A 17,074-nucleotide genomic window follows, 5' to 3' on the forward strand; every position below is an offset into this window, starting at 1 on the left:
TTTTTTCAGTATTTTCCTCCAGTATTGCAAGTCTAAAAGTTTGAAAAAAGTGTCCTCTTTTCAGATTTCCAAAATATGGGAACCCTACTTTAGTAAATTTTCATAATACCCGACACCCGTTTACACTGCACAGCCTACTCTCAGCTTATTTCTTCCATATTTCTTTTCATATTTTCGCCAACTCTCAATCCAAACATCCCCACATTCCATACTTAAAAGTTTGCATTGCTAAAATGGGATCATTTCGAATACCTTTGAACCGTCCAAGCGAAGCACTTACCTTGTAATATCTTATTTTCTTGTTATGTTATTGATTATGAGACTATTCTGAACGCCTTCAATTCCTCAAATACTTATCTATTGTTATTGTATTCCCCACCTTTGATGTTCCCTGTGGTATTCATTGGATAGTGTTCGACTTTGGTGGGAATGACTTTCGATCTCGCCTCATGTATGGTGTCGACAACGGTGGTCAAAATAGCTTTGCTTTGCTAGTCACGTAGAAGTAGAAGTAACGACTTGAATTTCCGCTCAATTCAAAGAAGTTTTCATTTCCAACACATTTCAAAACATTGCAAGTCGAAGTAGGAAATAAGACGTCAGAAGTATTCTATATATACTTTTTACATTGGTGGTATCTAAATTCAAAATTAGAATTCAAAATTAGAAAACTATATTGAGCACTTCGAAAAAGTAGAAGTACTTTGTTACTGGCCACCTCTGGGTGTTGAATAGATTTTGTTTGTTGTATTTGACGTGTTATTGATTATTACGATTATTTCTTAACCAGATGTGGCGTGCAATAATCTACTAAGTGTTGCCTATTTTGACCTGAGGTATCATGTGTGGGTGTGCCTATTTTAAACTGCATGACTTGTGACTACTCTGTCCAAGTTTGCAGTCAGGCGGAAGACCTAGTTTTGTGGTTCCTAATATTCACTAACCCGTGCAGGGCGCTAATCTGCGAGCCTTTGCGGAACCAACCTACAATTTTTGCAGAGGCATAAAAACAGAACTCTACCACATTTACCTGACTAACTATACATCAAATACGTTACTATATCTTACTGGTGCAGAAAATGAACTGTGCATCAACAGCGTGTTGAAAGAACGAAACCAATTAAATATGATTTTTAAACAATTGGAAATTATTGTCACTTCTGCTGTTGCCATTCCGATTCCAGTTCAGTAATGAGAGGCTTCACCTTGGAAACTGTCATCGTATTGTTCGGTCGAAACGCAACAGCGTGATACTAATTGCTCAATTGCAAAAGAGCTAATAAATAATGGAGACAGAATAGGGATTTCAGAAGGTCGGGGTTTCGATTTGGAGTCCCAACCTCTCCTGCTTACGCCGCTGCACACCACGCACCGCCACAGCGAGCACAATTCAGCTACTGATCACGCCTAATTGCCCGCAACAAATGTTGGCCAAGACGGGTGTATCATCACAAATCATATGTATGAGTTGAATGAGTGTATTGATCTCCAGGGAACCTCTGAGACTGACTCCTGGAACCCCTAGTGTTCCGGGGAACACCGGTTAAGAACCACCGTATTAGAGATATTTTGCGATAGGAGAAAGTTATTTTAGATCTTCATACTTCCATTTGCCAAATTGATACAAATTATTACCGTTCCAGGGAAGTTACAAGTTCCTGGAGCTGCTTCATCACAGAGGCGCCAGTCTGCACATGAAGGATAACGACGGACAAACTCCACTACATCTCGTTACTAGAAACCGGACGCCGAAATGTTTGGAGTTCTTATTGAGAAATCTCGGGCCCGGAATGGTTGACGTGCCTGATAATCAAATGGTAAGGATCCGTTTCATCTGCATTGCTGGAAAGGAATTATTACCCATGACGGGTTTCTGTAATTGCATTTTTCGATAGATTTCAATGAAATCACAGCAACCACTCGGAGATGTGTCTCCTCTATTGTATCTAGTCAAAACATCATGTGATTAAACTTCATGGCTGTAGTAACTGGCATTGCTTTTTAGGTATGAATCAGTGCACACCCAGCAGTTTATAATTTGAATGATCATTGTCTGCAGAAGAGAGTTGGATTATCCCAGTCTCAAGCAAAACTATTATATCCTATTCTTTCATGATTTTCTCTTCTTTTTCGAGATTGTTCTTTTGTAACGAATGATTTTTTCTAGAATCCCACAATGCTTGATGCACACTTGATATAGCTACAATTTTGTTTCTGAAAGTTAATAAATAAAACCTGAATGACACTAGAGTTGATCTTACTTTCAAAACTTTCTGAATGACGGTATATCAATTTGAAATTGCATTGAAGAATGTCAAGTTTTTTTTTTAGTTATTTTCAAAAATATTTGTTTGAAATGTAATGAAAGGTTCATCTTATATCACAATTCCATCTCGTAGCACTCGGTTAATTAGCGCGCTGTGTTACAGAGAACAGCACTTCACTGGGCCGCCGCATTTAACAACACGGAATGTGTGAATCTCCTTATCAAATACGGAATCAATATTGCTCTCACCGACGCGGAATGTAAAACGCCTCTGCACTGGGCCGCAAATAATCATGACCCCCCAACCGTGCATACAATGGCTGCTCTCTTGGTTGGTATATTTTCTTTACATTAAATTACTCTTTGCCGTTCTTTCTACACATTTTTCCTCACCATGTTGAAATTTGCTATTTCCCATTCCCGAAGAAAATGAGATTCTGGTATCGCAAAAAGGTTATTTTGATATGGTAAGGGTTGCTACAAATTATATTTAAACATTTGACGTAGTGGGTGAACCCACAAACGTTATTTGTTGCTTTTGTTGTTCATGTAACAATGATATTTAATTTAATGGGACATTCCTCAAATTCTCCAGTGTATGTTTGAAATGCATTTAGGTACCAAGATACATAGACAGGCCGGATATCAAGTTCAATTTTATTCACTATGTTGTCATGATTTATGTACGTATGAATCCCTTCCGCTCCAAAAGTTTTCTACTCTTTCTATTCTTAACTCTTTTGCTTTTCTTTCGCTTTAGCACCTGATAGAAGAGTGATGCCCGAAACGCTTGTGTGTCGAGTAAAATTATTGAAATGAATGTAGACGTTAAGCAAGGTGTGACAAGCTATCGAGAATTCAATTACCTCTATCTCGTCTGCTATTGGCTCTACAAAGGAATCAATGTAGATAATAAGTTTTGTTTAGTGATAAATTTATGATCCTCGACAATGATACATATTTCATCACGAACAATCAGAAAAAATGATAGTGTGTTGCTTTTTTGTTCTACAGTTATTACGGTGAGATTTTTTGCTGAAATCTTATGTTTCAATAGCCTCAAGAGTGGCAACGATTTTCTTGATACTCAATGAAACCGGGCTGATCAATATACGCCATGATCTTACTGTAGCTTAGCGTGTTTGTGATGATAATGGTAGTAGGACAATGCACTCATACCTTTAGTATACTCTATGAGGGGTAAGTCAAGTGTCTCTTGACTTTTAGAGATAAATAAGGATGTACTTGACTGCTATGTACAGTTGGCAATTGTAATTTTGAGCATGAATAATTTTGCTACCCGAAAGTTGAGGGAATAATCATTAAGTCAATAGTACATATTCTACATAACGCAACACATCACAATGGGAACTATTGTAATAAGTCATTCTACTCAATTCCAGGCTGGTTTTGAAATTTGTTGCATCAGCAATGTTTATGTGATAGGATTGCTGCAAAAATGTTGTGAAAAAATGATGTTCAAATCGAGGATCCACTCTACTGGTTTTAATAGGAATGAGAATAAATAGTAACTGTCTTGAATTGTTATTAATGTATCGTAGATGGGTATGGATGGAGTTGATGAAATTAATCAATTGTAAGAGTGATGAATTATAGTCGAACTAACTAAGGAACAAGTCCCTCGGATGAATGTTGAGATGTCACAAGTTCTGTCTTGAATCGATTCACCTTTTGTGCATCAATTGACCGTGCTCGAATCACTGCCCTGTGCTAACTTGACTTCACATGGACTCGAGGTATAAAAAATATGAAATGACTTGTGACAAATTTGTGACTTTGAGTCATCCAATATTTTACTTTGCAAAGCCACCTGCTCAATGCTAATCCTTTGTTTATATAATAAATTTCGTTTACATTTTCGACGTGGTCAGTTCCATCAGCAGTCAACTCGCATACATAACTTCTACAATCTACATACCCTAACGTAGGGTTAACGTACCATATTTTGGAATCGGGAAAGGAATATACTTTTACCAAATCCTAACAGTTTGTTGATCCAAACTGAAAACAGCTGATTTTGCAATATTTACTGGAAATCATGTTGAGTTGACTAAAATAAAGGTCATCAACTAGGGCAAGTTTTTGTTGCAGTTAAATCCGTGGAAAGTTGCATTTATTTATTTATTTATTTTTGAAAAAAGTTGCAAAAGTTGACAACATTTTCCGGCTCAGGTCCCGAAATACCCGTAAAATCGTTACTTCGGTGCTGTTTTACGGTGTTTCTGTCGAATTTGACCGTGTATTTCACCAAAATCGAAAATACTTTCATGAAAAATCGAAAAAGTTGCAAAATGCTGCAGAAAGTTGCATGAAAAAAATGGACAAAAGTTGCAAAAAGTTGCCCTATAAGATTCCTTCAAACAGCTTCAAGCAGCATTCTACATATCTTACGAGTATTTAGGAAGCTGCCGGAAGCTGTAAAAAAAAGTTGCAAAAGTTGCAAAAACTTGCCCTTGACTCATCACATTTATTCGACTCCTGAATGACCCGCTCAAACGTCCGTATTATTTATTTCACGTCATTTACACCGATTTTTGGTTGAACCTGTCCATTATCCTGGCTGTAAAAGATGTAGCCTAAAGGAGGACATTTTCGAAAACCTGAAAAAGGAGGATGTACGTATGGTATGGTGACCCTACCTAACACATTGGTGTTGACTGCAATCACTGGGTATCGAAATTGATTCCCAATCTGAAAATTTAAGATCTCTTGTCTCGAGTAACTTCGAAAATTTGACTTGGACTGACTCTGCTCGAAAATTACAATTGTAAATCGAAATGACTTGGGAGATTGAGATCTCTCCTAATCTCAACGTCGGGCAATAACTATGCTTCCGTGATACGCTGTCTGATTTTTCAACCGTTTCATACATTGTGTCGTCACCGCTAATTTATGATATCCAATGTTGGCCGTGTCTCGTTTATGCACGTCTCTCTCATTAGGAAAAGTCTCCTTCGGTACTGAACTGGCAAGATAGCGACGGGCGTACCGCTCTCCATTACGCCGTTGCTCACGGCAACAGCGTGGCTGTCAAATTTCTTGTAGACTTCCGCGCCGAAGAGTTTTCCGAGATGTTCGAATGTGATCTAGACAGATCGGACTTTGCTCACAGAACGCCGTTGCATTGGGCCGCTCAACTCGGTAGGTGAGGGTGTCTGCGTGGTTTTATGGTTGCTTGAAATCGTGTTTTTGTTGCTGCAGGTCACATACAAGTGGTGGAGATTTTGTTGAAAGGAAATGCGAAAATATCTTCGTCCGATGGGCATGGAGCGACACCGTTTCTGTATGCTGCGATCACAGATAAAAATGTAATTAACACAGATTAGTGCTAGGATGCTATCATATGTTTTATGGTAGCGCCCCACTGCCCTGAACTATTTTTCAAATGAAAGACCAGACATGGTCAAAGTAGTTGTCTTTGGTACTCAATTACTACAATTACTCAAGTATTATTAATGATTTCCTAGTACCGTAATTTTCCAAGTAACGTACGCCCTCATGTATAATTCGCACCCTCAAAATGGCGTGTAAATTTGGGGAAAAAGCCTGTGCCCATGTATAGTACGCACCCTGGATTCGTAGTGCACGAATAGCTGTGTTTTATTTGCGATGTCACTGCTCAACAATCATGACATAACGATCGCTAATCATCATGCAATTACCGGCATTGTCTCTAAACAACAGTAGATAGCAGCCGAAGCCTGCGAGGCTGGCGACGCGATAGTTCAGGCCAGCGACACGACATCTTGCGCAAGAGGCCTATTACAGATGCAATTGCTCAGGCTAACGGTTATGTCATGTGCACCAGGTCTGTTGGAGAAGCGACTGATTACGCAAGTGATTATATCTTGCGCCCATGGCCTGTCGTATATGCGATTGTTCAGACCTGTCGTTGACGAGATGAATTAGCGAGGATTGGCGTGCACTGTGCAGCAATCAATGACCTAATTTCCCGATAATTGGCAACACGTGTTACACCGATAATATGAATTACTGGGCACAATGTCTGAATGTGATGCGCGATTGGAAACAAACATGAAGAAAGGCGTGATTTCAAGTTTTTTATCGAGGGAGATTTTTTTAATGCTTGTTGTACCCATGTATAATACGCACCCCCCTATTTTAGGGCAAAAAATCGGTAAAATTATTCGCATTATACATGGAAAGTCACGGTAAGTAAAAAAGTAGCACTCTAGGTCTAATTTTGAAAGCTTGAGTAGATGAAGTCTGATATCATAACCACTAAGTCAGCAGTAGGCATAAGTAAGAAGGCAAAACCTTCATGAGTACTCGGAAAAAGTAGGTATACTTGTTATTGACCACCTGGCTGGTAAATACTGGAATAAATTTCAAAGCTACGGTTTCATTCTAGTGGAACTAGTTTTATTTTAAGTACGATATCGCGATTCCTATTTCTAGTTCTCGGGTATCGATCATGACAATTTTGGCATGGGAAATTATCCAATGAAAGAATATCATTTGTCAACAATTCTCACAGAAGGCCGTTGTCGAAGCTATGATCGCTCACGACCCCAAAGTAACGGAACAGGCCGATATCGAAGGCAGGAACGCATTGATGTGGGCGGCCGGCAGAGGAGCGAACGCAGTGATAAGGACCTTGCTCGGAATTCGGAAACCGACATCCAAAGACGATCCGGAGGGAAGCAAAACGAATGGAATCTCGGAAGTTGATGAGACTGAGAGAATACTGGATTTTAGTCCGATGGACGTCAACAAGCTGGATAATAAAGGGAACACAGGTTAGAATCCAGGGCAATGGTATGGCATGTAATGGGAAATTTCCATATTCCGTACTCACCTCACTCGTTCCATATCATACTCTTCCACACTATTCTTCCATACCATATTTGATACATTTTCCATACTTTCTCAGTTGCGCAATATCTCGGATACTATTCTATTTTCGACTTCTTTGTACCATATTTCAGCGATGTAGTTTGCCTTTCTGCCCTGATTATTCAGAATTTCACGCCGGTGATGTCATATTTTGTGATACGAATGTCGATACACAATGTTCTTTCCAATTATCTATTAGTTGCTCAGTTACCAATGATGGGTGTCAGCCGTAAATATTCGGGTTCATTCCATTATGAATAATACTATAATACTATTAAATTGCATATGATATGATTGTGAAGCATTGAGGAATACCCCGGATTTTCAGCATTGCACGCTGCAGCAAGGAATGGCCACGGGGATTCAGTCGAGATTCTGTTAAAACACGGAGCCAAGCACGAAATCGCCAACACAGAGTCCCACCACACTCCAATTTTCGGTGCTTGCGAAAAGGTATTTCTTGCTTTTTCAGTCGCGTTCAAAAGTCTTTGTGGTTGGCTGGTTGCACACTGCACAGTCCAAATTAGTCTGAAATATTGATTAATGAAATCGAGGATTTAATCGGATTTGTGACACCCAACTGTAACCCTTCTAATAATCCTGTGTGAACTGAATTTTCAGGGTATTGAATGAAGTTGGTCAAATTACCACTCAATGAATGTTAAATTACCCCGTTCAGGGTGATTATCTGAGTTCGTCAAAGTATTCAATGTTACTACTCAATTAGATATAGAAGTATCAATTTCCAAAACTCCTTCAAGTGGTAATAGTAAATGACAGGTCTGGTGACTACTCCAATGAGTTTTGTAGTAGTTTTGATTACAGGGTCGTATACTTTTAACAGTTAATCGGAATTGACTACTTCTGAATATGTATAGTTGCGACTAATGAACACTAAAGAAATAAGGTACAATCTTCAAAAATATATTCAATTACCGTAATGCAGAACTATTTCACATGTTTTTATGACAATTTCACTCAGAAGAGTAATGCAAACTTGTCCCAAAATTGCTTTTCACTTTTCGAATCCAAGAAGTAAAATCTAAGTAGTTTCATATAAAAACTGTTTAACTAGAAATGGAAATAGTCTATAAACACAACCTATGCAGAAGCTACTTTTGTACTCTGTGATAACTCATCCGTTCAAGATTGATGCGGAACAATCAAAGGCCATAAATTCTGCAATTGGCAAACACCTGTCGGATAATCCCGCCTGTGCGAAAAATTGTCGAGACGACAGATTTCGCATACTCGGAAAGGGTCGTTCACACTTTCATTTGTGTGCCTTGGAGTCGACTTTTATCAAAATACACCAGCCAAGGCTGTATCAACAAAAAGAGTTCGTGTATCGTCTAAAAATAGTACATTGAGCGCTCTCGTATTCGACATTTCATGCTGGTGACGTCATATTTTGTGCTACGATTGTTGATATACGATGTTCTTTTGAATTCGCTACTAGTTGCTGACGATTCCCCCTGACAAGTGTCAGCCGAAAATATTCGGACTCATTTCAATATGAGTATACTATTCAATTGTATACTGAAGTTCTGTACCTCCAAGAAGCTGAGTAGAAGTACTCCGTTACTGACCATTTCTGTTGGTGACCGCTTTGCCTGAGATTGGTTTGAAATCATTTAGTGTCCTAATTTCGTTCTTATCATATTGTAAAACTGGTTCAGTGCAGTCACTTGGTTAGGTTCCAACGGAACCGGCTTCCTTTATCAGTCTTTGAGTGACCAATTATCTCGGCGTCATGTACAGGGTCACGTGAACTGTGTCACATATCTTTTGGACTACAAAGCCAGCGTTCGAATCATTGATTCCTACAACAGAGCGCCATTGCACTGGGCCGCTTTAGGCGGACATGCGGAAGTATGCGATCTACTATTACAAGAGGGTGAGTTTCGTCAGCTACTTCCACGCAGTAGCAGTAGAAAATGAATACGTGAAAAAATAACTTGATGGTTAGTTTCAAAATATAGATTTGCTAGAGGGGTCACATAGTTTTAGCGGTGACTATTTTCAGAATAGAACACATTTTCTCGACTAATGGAAAATGACTAATATGACTCGACAAATAGGTTCAATTTCCGAATATATATTCAGTTCCTGTCGCAGAGGGACTGGTTCGCCCAGTTAATAAGATTATTTTACTCAAAACAAGTGATGTATGCATATCCTAAAACTGCATTCTACAAAATCCCAGTTGTAAAAAGTCAGTAGCTTTGCCTTAGAAACTGCCGTGTAGAAGTGGAAGTGTTCTAAGCCCCAGCACCCCCCTAATACCCAATACCTAACGGCAATATATTATGTGCATACGAAACGATGACCGACGTCTCAGTTTATTCAGGCCGCAAAATGCAATGTACGTATAATTTTGTTCTGCAGGACTAGATGTTGACATGAGGGATAAATTGGAGCGTACTCCTCTCCACTGTGCAGCGATTAGCGGCTTCATCAACTGCATGAATCTTTTGTTGGAGAACGGCGCAAACGTTGACGTACAAGACCAAGCGGTATGGTTTGGTCTGTTTTTTTTTATCTTCCAGCAATTGGTGCTTACTGGGCAACTTCCTATGTCAGGGACACTCTGCGTTACACTGGGCAGCACAGTCTGGCAATTTAGACGCAATCAAATTGCTGTTTCAACACTCGGTTTTTCCTAATCCCATGGAGTACACTGAGGAGCGTCTCACGCCGCTTGATTACGCTTTGCAAAAAGAAAATGAAGACGTCATGCATTATCTTATTGAACAAGGTGTGTGCTACTATCAGTTTTTCGATTCTTCCCACCATATCAGAAGATGGTGTGCTGTTATCGCCGCAAGGGTGTTGGCACGAGTTAATGTCATAACACTGCAGTTTCATTCTTTCAACAGTAAAGTAGTCACTGATGTTGCTTGGACGATGTAAGCGATAAAATTCATAAAATAAAGTTTACACATGTTATGAAAATTCTACTTCAATCACAATTTGACCCAACCAGAGTTAATCCAACTAGTCAATGTTAGTACTCCGTAGTAGTAGAAGTAATGCCGTAGATTTCTGCAACAAGTAGAAGTATAAACTCCAAAACATTTCAAATTAGGCTGCTTCAGATGGAAGTGTGAAATGAAGGCTTTAAAAGTATACAAATAAAAGTAGATTTGGTGGATTTGGAGCAGTACTTTATAAATTGAAGGGTGCATCCTCTCGACTAACGAATCTTGTGTAATCTCTTACGCCATTTCACTGCAATTAGGGTACTCAACCTTCTTGAAGGCACCAAACCCAGCAATTACCGTACATGAATTTATTGAACCTTTTGCACCAGAGTAGGCCACACTCCTAGTCTAGTCCAGCTTAGGTCTGTGGTCTAAGCCCGGAAACATTGCATACCCTCATTGTCAGAGGCGCTGTCCGCCGAGCATATCAGGAACATAGCGGCGATGCGGATTCAGGCGTACTTTCGCGGTTATAAAGTTCGGCGAACGAAAAATATCCTGATGAGGACTCTGGCGCTGCGAAAGGAAAAACGCAAACAGAATGAAGAAAAGGAAAAGTACGATTTTCATCTGTCATCCGTTGTAGAATATTTTTCGTTTCTTACTTATCATCTCATATTAACTTTTTTTTCTTCAAAATTAACATTCCATTCAAGAGGTAAGGGGAAATTTAGATATATTATACAATATATTATAGAAATATATTGCAAAATGGCAATAGGAATGGAGAAATGAATGGATAGTCTAGTAAATCTTGTAATGTGATGAAGCTATACCAGAACCATAATGCATTGTCCTTATGGTAATCATACGATGTCCTTGTAGATCTGCGGCCATCAAGATTCAAGCTTATTACCGAGGGTATCGGGATAGAAAGAATATCGCTTCTTTCAAGAGATCAGCCTTGAAACATCCTGCTACTGCCATTCTGGACCGGGATGTAGAAGATGATATCCAAAAAAGCGATGCTAATGGTCCTGCTAAAGACGGTCCCGATTCTGAACCAGAAAGTATCGACAAATCTAGAGGCGAAGATAACAAGAAGGATGAAGAAAGTGATAAATCAATAGCGGAGTACGTTTTTGTCAAACCTTTGCTATGTGTTGAGGTGGTCATTAATGAAGTACATAAACTTTTTCAGAGTGTTCATGTCCATTTTGTCCGCTTTCATTACTTCCTGAGGTGGTTATGTATTCAAATTACTTCCACTTCTACTTGAAAAGTTTTTAGGCAACTTTCTACACTTTACCTTTTAAAAAGTAGAATTTGCATCAATTTTGAGTAAATTTGACATTAAAGCCGCATGAAATCTGTAGTTTTTCCTTTTAAACCTTGAAGTAGAATTGGAAGTCGCTATAAAACATATCCACTTAACTAAGTATTGTGAATAGGCCAAAACCACATCACTACACAGTAAAAAAGTAGAAATACTCAGTTGCTGACCACCTTTGAAATTAGGCTTTATGTAGACTTGAAAGTAAATTATGTGACTTCGGCAAGACACTCTTCCATATATTTGAGTATCTGTGCACAAAATTTAGTTTCCGTTTCCGATCAGATTATCAATAATGCCGGTTGTATTTTCTTCTTTTAGGAATGGAATTAATACGTTCGAAGTTGACAGTGGTTCCCATTCGCCAGAGCACGAGCCAGACTCAGTGGTTCAGGACCAGGACATGCAAGACTTGAATATTTTCTCCAACGACGAAGGTGTCATTTGCGATCAGGCATCGACAACGTCGTCACATTCGACGATTAGTTACCCGAGAAACGGTAAAGATCTTGTAACCAGCGCCACATCGCCGCAGTCACAGGACAGTCGACATAGAACAGACGCATCGTCTCGGAGTCAAATTAAAAATAAGGAAGACCGTATTTCTAGCTCAGGTGTGTTTTCTGTTATTGTGTAATTTTTGTCTGCTGTTGTTACACGAGAATTCATTGTAAGTAAGAGTTTCTTTAGCAGACAGCAGCAAATCATCGCAGTCCGACAACCCGTCCGATGTCAACACGGTTCAGTCACCACCAATGTCAGAACAAACACCGGTTTCAGTCCCACGCGACGAAAAAGAGATGATAAGAAAGACCCAGCGACGTAAAACAAAGAAAAACAGGTCGAAAATGGCGGCTCGACCTGGCCCACCAGACTCTGATTCGTCGAAAGACTACCCGGCTAACCCCCAGCCCGACGTGTTATCTAAAGTGTCTGGGACATCCGGCAGAGGTAGGACGAAGCTGATATCGCGGGCGCCGGCACGGAAATTTGACCCCACACCTCCTCCGAGACAGAAGGAGGGGGTAAAGACCAGAAGGAAACGTCTGCTCGTGCCAAAAAAAGATGAAAGGTTATTTATTATGTATTTTGTGTCACATTTATGTGGTCCTGCCGGTTTCGGCGATAGCACAAATTCGTTTCCAGATGTCGTCAATAAACAATTACTTCTTTTTTATGTACTCGAGTAGGTATTGTCTGCTTGTACTACAACTGCTTGCACTTAATTTTAACAAAAGTTGCAGTAAAAGGTTGTGTAAACTGTCCTGGAGAACACATAATTTAAAAATATACCAACAGTCAATCAACACTGCACTGTAAAAACATTTGTCTTAACCGACAACTAGAACTCTATCCTCCTTCAAACTGTCTCCGAAGCATTATTAAAATAAAAAGGCAAACCGAGACAGTAACAGCTCCCATACTACACTATTACTACGCCCCTGAAATCGGGCCGCTGGTGGGACATCCCTGTCTTAGACTGTCATCTTGAAAGATATCAAGGTTATCGCTTCCAACTTCCAAAATAACAAATGCACTTTTATAAATACACAGTTTAACTAACTAAGCTATCTCAACAAAACTTGACCTCGAAAGACTAGACATAGCCTGTTCCCGTCTGTGCGAGCTTGACCAAGAGCCAAGTCATAGTTTCACTTTTAATTTACTCCGGGCACCGTCATGCTTGACTGGGGTTGATGAAGTTCTACCTTTCGAGCTAAATGTTGCAGCATGGATAACATTGAGATGCAGCTAATCCGTCACATAGCGTTGTGTCATGCAAATCAAAGAGAACAGAACCATACTAATAAGTTTAATAGCATGTTTATTTAATCACTCCTTTACATTTTGCGCGAAACTCGACAAAAGTTGAAGTAAGAGGTTACAATATCAAATTCCTACAAACACCTCAAAGCATCATACTACATAAATTCTGCGTATTTAGGAAACAGTTTTGCATCTCATCCAAAAATACCATTCTTTACATGACATATTGTACAGTCGCAGCCTCCTGGTTCGTGGCTAATATAATCAACTGAATAATGTAATCTCAATCTTCTTTCTAGCGATGCATTCTACCCTGGACTCGAGGAACTGGACCGTTCCGAACATATAGAAAGCGCCACAGTGTCTGGTGTGGCAAGACGCCCAGAATATGAAAGCTCGTATTATACCGACGACTTTCAACTGGTGCCAAAGTCGCCGATATCGTCAAAACACAGGTCTGTGAACGGGACAAGCTTTCACCATCTCTCGTGAATATAACTCTACAGCATTGCTACTCAATTAAAAGTAGAAGAATCGCCATACCGTGCCATTACAAGATATGTAAAAACTCTGTTCAACAACCAATTTACTTATGAAACGAATTAAGTCATATTGGCCATGTGGTGTCACTGATCACGAATATCAACTTGAAATTTGATTCTTAGCTCTAGTGTGGGAGTAAAGGCACCGTCCCAAAATCGTTAAAGTATATATTCAATAAAAATTGAGTGAAAATTAGAATTAGGGACTTCACACTGCTTCAAATCTGCCACGATCTAGTCCAGTTGTTCCCAACCTTTTTCGACTCATCGCCCCCTTATCAAGCTCGACGCAAATTTTTGCCTCCTATATTTTCGGAAACGAAAAAGAGGACATTCTAAGGACATTTTATACAACCAACTTCTGATCGCTGGGATATTTACTAAAGAAAGGCCATTTTTCGACATGACTCCCGAAAGACCTGTCTCCACGTGTAGTCGGTGGGAGTTTACCGTTTTTTTCCGTCAACTTTCGAGGCAGATCCAGAACGAGTCGTTCTGACATTTTTGCCCCTTATCGCCCCCTTCGTACGCTTTTGCCCCTTGTTTCTCGAAATCGTCCACTGGGGGCGATATTGCCCACGTTTGGAACCACTGATCTAGGCTAAGGACATTTAAAATGTTTGATTTCGTTGGTGAGCTTGAGACAGATTTTTTGCTGTCCCTTTTGCTCTGGGAAACCCAATTTTAACCGGCTTCTCCCGAAGCAAGCAACTTCTGAAAAATTGTTGAACGGTGGTTAACTTTTGAAATTGCATAATGCATCTATGCCTATAATGACGCTATAAATAGGTACAATCTTCGACAAAATATAAATAGGGAAGTAGTCGAAGAACATAACCATTTGAGCAAGCAGGCAAGATCTAGTGGAGTAGTTTGATAAAGTAGAAATACCTCTGTAAATCTGTTTGAAGGGACGTCCTGGGACTTTCCGAATACATCGAGAGCTTGATGACAATGTCAAAGGAGAAGAGAAAGTTGCTGAGGGACCACCAGGATAAAAGAAGGAATGCTTTTCAAGCCGCCAACAACGCTGCTGCTGTAATACAGAGAGCTTGGGTCAGGTAAGGACCACACGCCCGGCAATGTTAGATTTTAACGTTTGTCAGTCAACTCGCATATAAAACAATATCTCTCCCTGTCAAGGAGCGAAAAAGTGTGACTTATTCGAATCCGATTTACACACATTCAATTATCCAACTTGAGGCAGGAACAACAAGATAGCGTAATGGTGAAGCGTCCGGCTTCTTGATCGGTCGGTGGTGGGTTCAATCGCCGGCCGGGTCAGACCAAAGACCCGATTAGTAACGCTGGTATCCATGACTTCCCCGCTTGGCGCTCAGCATTACCGGAATAGCATGGAGGGTTGGAGCAAGAATTAGAAAGCCTTACAATGTTATATATGTACCTTCCTTGTCCAGTATCATATGCACAACATGAACTCATGGTATGCATATATGCACAGATCGTGTGTATGTGTATCATGAGTTGGTGCATATGCTGCAAAAACATCAAAGACAAAAATACATAATGTCCTTTCCTTCCTTTATTTGAGTGGCATAACTGAAGAGTATTTCTGGGTTTAGCCAATAGTTTTAAATGGGAAGCTGTGTTATCGGGTGAAAATGCATACATAAAACGTGAAGTCAATGTAATGTAATTACCCGAGTAAATAAATACGTTTATTGCATCATGTTCATTCATCTTGAAACGATCTATCTTGAACGAAGCATCTGCTGAAATTTCAATAATTGTTTTTTCGATTTCTAACAGGGATATATAGAACTCCGGGATGGCTGACTGCGTCAATTGCGTCATCGCGGTATTACCTAAGTAGGTCCAGATTCGCGCATTCAGTTTTGATGCACGTTCTGGTCAGCCGCTTTATATGTGTTTAATTTTAAGTCTTTGAGAGCGGTAGAGGCATATAATATCCATGTTTATGTTCTTTATGTTCTTTTAGAAAGCTAGAGGTTAACCCAGGCTATGAGATGTTCAGGTAGTCTGAAACTTTCCGGTATTAGCCCTATCTCGTCAGCAGCAATTTACCGGTATACCGGTACGGTCATTTGGTCGCCTTCGGAAGATCTCTGCTTCTGTAGTATCTCATGTAACATGTTTTGCTGTGTTGATAATCGTGAGAAGATAACAGAATGTAGAAAAATTTCCAACGTTAACATTGATATCAGCAGTATAATTTTGATTACGCCTTGCAGTATGTTTTTCATTACTTATGTTATGCGATATAATGTATGTCACCATCCAAGGCTGTATACAGTGTACAGTGTATATTGTACTAGTACAAGTGTACATTTACACTGTGCCGTTTCGATTATGAAGGCACCGTTAGGAGGGACTTCGTCTGTTAAAATCTTGTGCTATAGATTGATATGTGAATATGCAGGTTGTGCTGGTATGGCAGACTTATTTCAGATAATCGCTGGATTATTCCTAGTAATAATTGGAGCCACCGAGTAGACTACCGGTATGCAAGATTCAAGAGGCATTTCAATTAAGGATAACCAAACATTTAATCTAATACAAACACAACACGCCAAGGTCGTTGCAGTTTTAAGTGTCCATAACAACTGTTATAACAACTGTTGAATCCAATCTTTGTTACAGATACTATTCATCAGTTACGTGTCTGATAAAACAAGGCAGGCATATGTTTGTTAATGAACGGCACTTTAATGCTACAATACTGGAATTATACTTCAACAGAAGTGCACTGTTGTGAACTGCCAATGGCGGGCTCCCAGAATATGGCCACAGCATTTGTTGACCATTTGCTCTTACTGAAGCCTTGAAGATGCCCACTCCCTTGAATGGATAAGCCAACACAATCGTCAGGACAGGATAGGACCCTGAGATATGGCCTGTCTTTACCATATAAACACTTATAGCCTATAGGCTATAGGACTATACGATGAGGGAAGAGAATACTCGGAAGATTGCTTTCAATTTGCAAGGTTTCGTCAAATCGTCGCAATAAAGCATGGACCTCTCCTCAGTCGGCCTAAGGTAAGTTTGGCTGATTCTAGTGACACGGTATTAAATGAGGGATTTACATCAATCCTGATGTGGTTAAAGTAGTCAACATTGCTACTCAAGTAACAGTCGTATTCCCAGGGCGTACTGGTATTAAAACTTCCTCAAGTAGCAGTAGAAAGTGAAATGCCAGCAAGGTACTTAAGTTTGGAGATGGCTACTTGAAAATTGCGAGATGTATCTTCGAAAATAGGCAACAACTACATAAGTACTGCAATGAAGTAGAAGTTCTTCACTACTGACTACCTCTGCATACATCTATATATATTCTTAAGGCTAATTTGTGTCTCTAAATACATGATTTGTTCATTTTTGT

The 17,074-nt window shown here is 39.7% G+C and overlaps 1 protein-coding gene across 3 annotated transcripts in view; it reads left to right on the forward strand.

Moving 5' to 3' along the window:
* The window catches only part of LOC145434272 (uncharacterized), a 28,071-nt gene that overhangs the window by 5,637 nt on the left and 5,360 nt on the right, over positions 1–17,074 (forward strand). The window contains exons 5-19 of one of the 3 annotated variants that reach the window (XM_080311632.1): positions 1,644–1,817; positions 2,430–2,597; positions 5,230–5,428; positions 5,489–5,595; positions 6,786–7,047; positions 7,473–7,597; positions 8,906–9,041; positions 9,533–9,660; positions 9,728–9,902; positions 10,535–10,685; positions 10,954–11,202; positions 11,723–12,015; positions 12,083–12,473; positions 13,468–13,623; positions 14,622–14,771. In XM_080311632.1, the coding sequence (XP_080167758.1) occupies positions 1,644–1,817; positions 2,430–2,597; positions 5,230–5,428; positions 5,489–5,595; positions 6,786–7,047; positions 7,473–7,597; positions 8,906–9,041; positions 9,533–9,660; positions 9,728–9,902; positions 10,535–10,685; positions 10,954–11,202; positions 11,723–12,015; positions 12,083–12,473; positions 13,468–13,623; positions 14,622–14,771 (2,864 nt within the window). The remainder of the gene's footprint in view (positions 1–1,643; positions 1,818–2,429; positions 2,598–5,229; positions 5,429–5,488; positions 5,596–6,785; positions 7,048–7,472; positions 7,598–8,905; positions 9,042–9,532; positions 9,661–9,727; positions 9,903–10,534; positions 10,686–10,953; positions 11,203–11,722; positions 12,016–12,082; positions 12,474–13,467; positions 13,624–14,621; positions 14,772–17,074) is intronic. The other 2 variants (XM_080311633.1, XM_080311634.1) reach the window with 2 other exon arrangements.

Source organism: Botryllus schlosseri, chromosome 2 (assembly GCF_051294905.1).
Source record: "Botryllus schlosseri isolate E-star chromosome 2, Bs_hap1, whole genome shotgun sequence".
Taxonomy (NCBI): Eukaryota; Metazoa; Chordata; class Ascidiacea; order Stolidobranchia; family Styelidae; genus Botryllus; species Botryllus schlosseri.